Source organism: Sinocyclocheilus anshuiensis, unplaced genomic scaffold, assembly GCF_001515605.1.
Source record: "Sinocyclocheilus anshuiensis isolate Anshui unplaced genomic scaffold, SAMN03320099.WGS_v1.1 scaffold354, whole genome shotgun sequence".
Taxonomy (NCBI): Eukaryota; Metazoa; Chordata; class Actinopteri; order Cypriniformes; family Cyprinidae; genus Sinocyclocheilus; species Sinocyclocheilus anshuiensis.
The window spans coordinates 297508-305966 of NW_015544195.1; the positions used below are offsets into that span (position 1 = coordinate 297508).

General features: G+C 36.2%; 1 protein-coding gene across 2 annotated transcripts; it reads left to right on the forward strand.

Moving 5' to 3' along the window:
* The first annotated feature begins 2028 nt into the window (after window positions 1-2028).
* On the forward strand, window positions 2029-7371 carry LOC107696689 (tubulin polymerization-promoting protein family member 3-like). Of its 2 annotated transcripts, XM_016497148.1 has the most exons (5): window positions 2029-2135; window positions 2965-3316; window positions 4703-4900; window positions 5153-5306; window positions 6544-7371. In XM_016497148.1, exons 3-5 carry the CDS (start codon window positions 4713-4715, stop codon window positions 6733-6735), a joined length of 534 nt encoding a protein of 177 aa, XP_016352634.1. In that variant the 5' UTR covers window positions 2029-2135; window positions 2965-3316; window positions 4703-4712; the 3' UTR covers window positions 6736-7371. The 2 variants fall into 2 exon arrangements, with proteins under 2 accessions (XP_016352634.1, XP_016352633.1); XM_016497147.1 differs by lacking the exon at window positions 2965-3316.
* The last annotated feature ends 1088 nt before the right edge of the window (window positions 7372-8459 follow it).

Below are 8459 nucleotides of genomic sequence, written 5' to 3' on the forward strand. Positions count from 1 at the left end.
GGCAATTTGATCAGTCTGATGTACTGTAATAGATCTGGCAAGGCAAATGTTCCAACACAATTCTGTATAAATGAGCCTGAATTGTTCAGTTCTTTTAAACTGTTGTTATATGTTATTGGTATAAAATTTAACATGCTCCACACATTTGTCATGGATTTTTTGTTGATTGATGGTTCAAACATATTGCACTGGTACAAACTGTTTAAAAGGCTCATATACATATTGGTCCTGCATGTTGTATCACTCATAAACAGTAATCCCATGTGGCAAAAAAAGAAAAAAAAAAATGGCTTAAAACATAAATAATACATACAAAAAAATAAAAAACATCTCCTAGTGAAATCAGATCACATTTGGCTCCAGACTGTTGCTGAATGGTAATTCTGGTTTTATATGCCCTGTTCTTTGGACAACAAGAGGAAAGAGACAGACAGTGAGGGCAACCATGGAAAATATTAACTCAGTGGATGAAGGAGAGGTGCCAAACGAGAAAAAGACAGAAAGAGCAGAGAAAGAGAAAGAATTATCAAAAAAAGACCTGTCTGCTCATAAACAGTAATCCCATGTGGCAAAAAAAGAAAAAAAAATGGCTTAAAACATAAATAATACATACAAAAAAAAAAAAAACATCTCCTAGTGAAATCAGATCACATTTGGCTCCAGACTGTTGCTGAATGGTAATTCTGGTTTTATATGCCCTGTTCTTTGGACAACAAGAGGAAAGAGACAGACAGTGAGGGCAACCATGGAAAATATTAACTCAGTGGATGAAGGAGAGGTGCCAAACGAGAAAAAGACAGAAAGAGCAGAGAAAGAGAAAGAATTATCAAAAAAAGACCTGTCTGGCCGTCTTCAGAACGGCCCTCTGTGAGTTTCATCTGCACCTGAGAGAAACTATGGAAAGGATAATGAAGAGTCAATTGTTGTAAATTAACCCCAACAGGCCAATCATATCACTCTGAAGGGTTTGTTTTAAAATAATGGCCGTCCGACTGTACTTGTTACATGGCTAACTAAATAAACAAGTTTAAATCATTTTATTAGCTTTATTAGAGACAGAACATGACGGTTTCCCAGATGAGCAATGGTAATCATTCAAAAATATTTGAATGCTTAATGCTTCTATTGACCAATCAGAATCAAGCATACCAGAGCATTATAGCTGGCATGTAATGAAAATTCAACTATTTCCTAAATGAAAACTCATTCTTATGCATATATTGCATGCATATATTTTATTTTTAATTTTTTTATTTTACTGGTGAAACGACTCTCTGTGATGTATGTCAGGTTTCTCCATTCATTTAGTTCACTTAAAGGGGTCATATGATGCTATTTCAATTTTTCCTTTCTCTTTAGAGTGTTACAAGCTCTTGGTGCATAAAGAAGATCTGTAAAGTTGCAAAGACTAAAGTCTCAAATCCAAAGAGATTTAACCTTAAACCGCATAAACACATTTCATTACACCAAATACACCAAATAATGTTCTTTTTAGCAGCATCATATGACCCCTTTAAACCTAGCCTCTACAATCGACTGAAAGCTTGCAACAATCAATGAATAGAACCAAGTCTCCACCTTTATTTATATATCATTTTTACAAATGACAATGGTCCTCAATGTCCTTAAAATGGAGATCAGATTTGGCTTGAGAACTTCTCAGGACAAATCTTGTTCCAAAGTGTAGCTAAGTATAGACACACACACAGGCAGTATTGGATGAGCATTTTCACACACGCATACTAACACATCGCATTCCTCGCTCTCTTCGTACATATTCACATCATTGAATGAGCATTTACATTCAAACACAGAATGCCAAAACAGAAGATAAACACAAATGCCCCACCCAGAATAGAGTTGAAGTCTTTTTCTGGCTTCTCTATGTTGCTATGCTCAAGCTCCAGTTCAACCCGACTGATAAATGACCCTGGTCACTATAACTCGAGTAGGTTCTCTTTCTTTCTCTCTCTCTTTCACACACACACACACACACACACTCCATTTCAGAAGGGAGTAACAGGAGAGACAGAGAAAAGAGAGAGAGAGCAGAACGGGACAGAAGTTGTGCAGACCCAGGAGCGTGTGTGCGTGCATGTGCGTGGATTGCCAGCAGCTGGAAGTCAGTAGCACAGGTAAGAGCAATTTCACTGACACTAATGTGAGAGAATGTCTTCATATACAAATGCACATGCATGCATGCACTCATCTTATTAGCTATATGCATGCACACATAACATCATAGACCCATAATACACCATGCATCAGCAGCTGTGGTTTGCATATTGAAACATGCTGTATATAAATATTGCTACACAGTAAAGTGTGAATTCAGTGCATAAATTGACATAACAAAGTGGCATAATTTGACACGATGACATATGCTACTGATTTAGCACCTAAACAAATAAAAAATTTGCATTCATTGCTATGAGACACTGTGTTGAATGGAGTATCCATCATGACTTTTTTATTGTTGATATTTTTCTCTCCTTCTACTGGTCATAAATATACACCACAAAAAGTCAAAATGGGTAGAAAAGAGCATGTTTTAATTGCAAACATTTTTTTTTTATAATAATAATAATAATAAATAATTTAAAATCTACTGTTTTCAACAGAGAGTAGTAACATGTCCTAACTGCAACACCTGCAGTCTGACTAAGGGCCATCAAGTGCCAAAAGATGAAATCATGTTCACTTTGGATAATTACAACTGCCACTGACTAAAATGATTTAGATTGCAATTATACATAAGCAAAATATAAATCAGCATATTAGAATGATTTCTGAAAGATCATGTGACACTAAAGTCTGGAGTAATGGTTGCTTAATATTGAGCTTTGCCATCACAGGAATAAGTTACATTTTCAAAAATGTGAATATAGAAAAGTGTTATTTTAAACTGTAGCAATATTTCACAATATTACTGTTTTTACTGTATTTGTGATCAAATAAATGCAGCCTTGGTGAGCAGAAGAGACTGTTTGATGCAACACTTGAGCCATTGTGTGTGAGCTCAGAGGAGACTACAGATGGCTGAAAGAGTTGGATTTGAAGCCAGGGCAAGCCCACCCACTGCTGCTGTACACTCATCACCTCTCCATGAGCCATCGGCTGCCAAACTTCTGACATCCATCTGAAACATTCCACAATAACTCCAAGACATATCAGACCATACACACACCTACTCTCGCCTCCATCAACAATGGCTGGACTGTGCAGACACACCAAGAAAGTCTAGAATCGGCCTCAAATTCCACGTTATCCAAACACATCCACAGATCCATTGAGCTTTGAATTAATGCAGTTGCAAGTACAGAGACAATGCATTCTTGTACTTTACATTAACTATCCCATTGATATATTTGTTATTTTATGCCTGCATATTAGCGTGCTTGAGGCTGGAATGGGTATTAGCAAATATTTGATTCATATTAATGTCTCTACTGACACTTTTCTCAGTATAGTATTAAAACGAAAGAAGGTATCAATGAAAGACAGTAAAGGCTGGAATACATTCCTCAGCATTTAAAATTGGAACAGACTTAAAACGCTAGGCACCCTACACATGCCAACTTTGTAAATGTTTACAGAGGAAAAACTGTGAATCATACACTAAACGACTGGGAATCACATATACCAGACTTTCACTTGTTCGGAACAAGAAAGAAAACAATACGTGTTCTAAAATTGGCTCAGAATATCAAATATGTATTATATCCTCCAGCTGGATGGAATCATAGTGCTAATCATAATCATAGTGCTAAAAAACATAGTGCCCATCAAAGAGTACATGATTTTCTATGAAATCTATTAAGTCCAACTGCCCAACTTAAGGTCGTTTACACCAAGAGCAATAACTACTGTATATAGATAACTATAATGCTAACTATATTAGCGTTTTGTCAGTTATGTCATCTGTTGCTTTAGTTTTTTTTAAAGTCTGATGGATTCTGATGGCAGTGGCTGTTTTATCGTTCATCAGCTGGAGAAAAACTGGAAAACGGTATTGTCATTATTGTTATAGTTGTAGTGTGAACATCCCTATTCTCAAATAATTTTTTAAAAAACGTTATATTTATAGTTAATAAGAGATTTTCATAGTAAAACTAAAAAGGCCATCTGAAAATGTTTAGGAAATGTGTTTTTGTGCTGATAATCACCTCATTAGCTCAGTCCTTACAGCCCTTAAATTTTAAACCAGGCTCTGTTGCCATACACACACCAAATGTGTTACTTTTGGCTGGTTCTTTATTCATTCAGGCCATTCAAAACGTAATGGAAAAGAGGGTGACCTGCTTGAGAAGTTTGCCAAAACTCTACAATAAGAAGACCATTAGTGAAATATTTCAAAGCCAAAATCACAGGACAATTTAGATAATGCAGATCAGTCAGAACTGCTAAATCAGAGCGTAAGGTGCTTTGTTGTCTGGGCTCAACCTTATCTGTACAACCTGAGGCTGTAGACGTTATTTGTGTATACTGTATAATACACATCTGAGATTCCTATCAGATAATAATGCAGTGTAATCTTTCTTTTCTGAGTGAACCACAGTATTCTCTTCTCTTTCATCATTAAGGCTTCAGTAATGCCAGTTGATCATGCCACTATTGCAGATGTCTTATTTGGTCAGTTAATACACCTCTTTTTCTTAAGAAATAGTTCCATTAGGTCATAGTTTTACTATTTGTTTGGCAGAATACCCAATATGGCAGAAAGTACAGAAATGGATGAGCTTCTGAGCGCCTTTAAGAAGTTTGCTGTTCATGGTGACACCAAAGCCACTGGAAAGGAGATGAATGGGAAAAACTGGGCTAAACTGTGCAAAGATTGCAAAGTTATTGACAGCAAGAATGTCACCAGCACTGATGTAGATATTGTCTTCACAAAAGTCAAGTGAGTTTTTCAGCATTTTTTGTTCTGAAGACTTTTTAAATCTTATATATATATATATATATATATATATATATATATATATATAGCCTATATATTACTGTGCATGCAAAATAAACCCCATAAAATGTAAAATATACAAGTAGATATTGTAAATATTAACAATATTTTCATATATTAAGTATAAAGCATAACTGTACAGTATTGGCAATGTAACAGAAATACTGAAAAGGATATGTTTATCATATTATTTAGAGCAAAGACATCTCGGGTCATAACATATGAGGAGTTCCAGAAAGCTCTAGAAGAACTGGCCCCAAAGAGATTCAAAAATCAAAGCAAAGAAGAGGCACTGCAGTCTATATATAAGCTAATCGAGGGAAAAGAACCCACCAACGTTGGTGTAACGGTAAGTCAACCATTTAAAAACAATAATTTGAGGTATTTTTGCATTAATGTATGTTGATATAAATAAATGTGACTATACTGTGCAAGATGGCATCAAAATCAATATTGCCATTTCAAAACAATAGTGTTATAGACTACCAATCAAAAGTTTAGGGTCAGTTTTTTTTTTAAAGAAATTAATACTTTTATTCAGCAAGGATGCTTTAAACTGAAAAAAATTGATTGATCAGTTATGATCAATGATCAAGTTATGCTGTTCTTTTAAACGTTCAATTCATCAGCGAATCCTGGAAAATAATCACGGTTTCACTGTATCGTGGTTTTACAGAGATACTAATCAGCATTGACAATAATAAGAAATGTTTCTTGAGCACCAAATCAGCATATTAGGATGATTTCTGAAGGATCATGTGACACTGAAGACTGGATGCTAAAAATTCAGCGTATTTAAATAAACAGTTATTTAAATATTTAAATGTTATTTTTAATAATATTTCACAATAATAGTGATTTTTAAATCAAATAAATGCAGTTTTGGTGAGCATAAGAGACTTCTTTAAAAACACTGAAGAATCCTAAAAAAATAAAAAAGCAAGAAGACAGAAAGGTTATTTGTTTGCCATATTAATGACATCATCCATCTAGTTACTAGGCTGCATCAACTTCTTCCATATAATATCTCGGCAACTAATATCTTAGATGTGACAGAAATATGGAAGGGTATTGCCTGAATATTTAAAATGTTGCTCATGAAGCTCCTTCAACACTGCACAGTTTGGATGTCTCCTGTATCTAACACATAATTCAACTCATCTGTAGTTGCATGCGTTTTTTATGAACTCATTTGGATGCATCAAATAAGAGAGACACCTAAAATGAATAGTGTTGGTGGACCTCCAGAAGCAAGATTGAGAAACGCTAACAAGGTACTACATCATTCCTCAGTCGGTTCAGCACAAGAGGGCAGTAGCAAATCAAACAACAATAAATCAAACCTGGCAACTAGTTAAAAGTTCAAAAGGAGTTGCAAGAATATGTGATGTATATGTGGAATTCATTCAATGCAAAAAAAGGATCTGCTGAGGCAGGCTGCAACAGCCTTGTGCAGATCATCTGGTTAAATAAAAATGTTATTTGGTTTGCTGATGCACATTTCTAGTTCCATATTTTATTATATATATATATATATATATATATATATCACTCATTTGTATGTTATATTTGTTTAACCATTCTAGAAAGTGGCAAAAACTGGTGCCGTGGATCGGTTAACCGACACCTCTAAATATACGGGCTCACACAAGGAGCGTTTTGATGACAGTGGGAAAGGCAAAGGAAAAGGTGGGCGGGAGGAGATTGTGGAGCACACAGGCTACGTAGGTGCCTACAAGGACGCTGGGACTTACGAGGAGAAGACGAAGGCCAAGTAAGGCCCCACTGTCTCCATGTCAGCAAGCTCTGAGCTTCATCTTCATCAGCACTTAGGTCTGGACCAAAGCCAAACTTGAACTTTGACCTGTAAAATCTCACACAGCCACTATGCAGTGTAACACAGGATGTGTTGTAAATGTTTGTCTTTAAGGATAAAGAAGTATTACAGTCGGTTTTTGTTAGAAAGTTGACAGAAGGGTAAGAGAGGACTGGTCTCAATCCTTTCATGGAGATACCAGCCCCTGCTGTATGTAGGATTTCAGGTGAAAATCTCAAAGAGGAAGCATAAAGACAGCTCTTTGGGTGGGGAAACAGATCATTAGTGTTTTTGTTTCAGTTTTTATGTTGCTGTTTAATAGCTAGGCGCATCTAAACATCACAGTGCTTCAGAGAGGGACAAGCGGAACACAGGAAGCCCTTTAAGAGATTTATTTCCTCCAACATGTGTATAGATGCACTAACGGAATTGCTGTCAATAAAATCTAACAATATTCATTGCTAAAACTTAAATGTCATTCTCCAAAGGATAATGGTAAACCAGCTTTATGTGTGTATTAGCCTTCTGTTATTATTTCCAAACATTCATTGTCATATCTTTAAGTTAGCTTACTGTGTAACTGAAACTGGAAACTGCCTTTGTATAAACTATTACTAAATAACTTTTGGTGTGTTTTATTTTAAATTTTGTTTATGTAGGCCTATTTTGGTTTATTTTAAATAACAAATAAAATACATAGGCTACACAACTATTTTTTTTCCTGCAGTAACAGCAACATCTCTGGCGAGGTACAAGACTAAAACAGACAACAAAAAACATTGTCTGTGTAATTACTAGCTACTATGCATCATTGCTATAACTACTAGTTTCAAAATAAAGATGAAATAGATTATGGCTTCACATTCTACAGCATGCTTAAACATATCCATCATGCTAATTCTGTAAAACTAAGGGCTTTCAACTAGGGGTCCATGAACTGATCTTCCCTGAAGGCTGTTAATGAAATGATATGCCAAGAAAAAATATTTTACATTGTTAAAAATTTATACTGTAGGTCTCTTGCTTTGTACAGGTCGAAACCCTTTTTTGCTTTATTCAGCACTGTGCATAAAATGAAGTTCTTTGCACCTGCCTGTGCTGCCTCTCATAAACCTAACAAAAATGTGCCACTGTGCAACCACAGCAACCTCCAAAAATACAGTAGTAAAACTGTGGTTAAATAACACCAGATACCTAATAACAAAGTCAAAAACGCTGTTAACTGTCATATCCAGCATTACACACAGCGTGTGTACGGAACACCGGTCCATTTGTCCTAAGTCTGAGGGACAGCCGCCGGTCCCTCTGTTGCCATGGCAACCGCACCACACACAAACAAAACAGCGGCACCTGGCTCCGGCAGCCTTCCCCTGCCCTCTGAGTGTTTGTAACCAAACACACTCGTTCATGGCAACGTTTGTTTGGTTCATCTCCTTGGAAGCGTTTAATCAAAAACATCTCGCTCCATTCCAGCTTTGTTGCTCCTGTCACATGTTGATAAATGGCATCGCACAGCAGCGTCGCAAACGCCTTCAGTCAAGTTCAGAGCTGATTAATTGCCTGTTAACATGAGCGCTGTTCATGCAGTGTGCCGCTCATGCAGGCGGATGACTGCCGAGTGCCTCTAGGGGGAGGTACGAGACACGATTATGTAATGCTAAATGTACACTATATAAGAAGTCATTG

Coding starts and splice junctions, on each gene's coding strand:
- LOC107696689 (XM_016497148.1), top strand. CDS start 4,713: ATGGCAGAAAGTACAGAAATGGATGAGCTTCTGAGCGCCTTTAAGAAG. Junction 4,901..5,152: donor ATTGTCTTCACAAAAGTCAA/GTGAGTTTTTCA, acceptor CATATTATTTAG/AGCAAAGACATCTCGGGTCA. Junction 5,307..6,543: donor CCACCAACGTTGGTGTAACG/GTAAGTCAACCA, acceptor TAACCATTCTAG/AAAGTGGCAAAAACTGGTGC.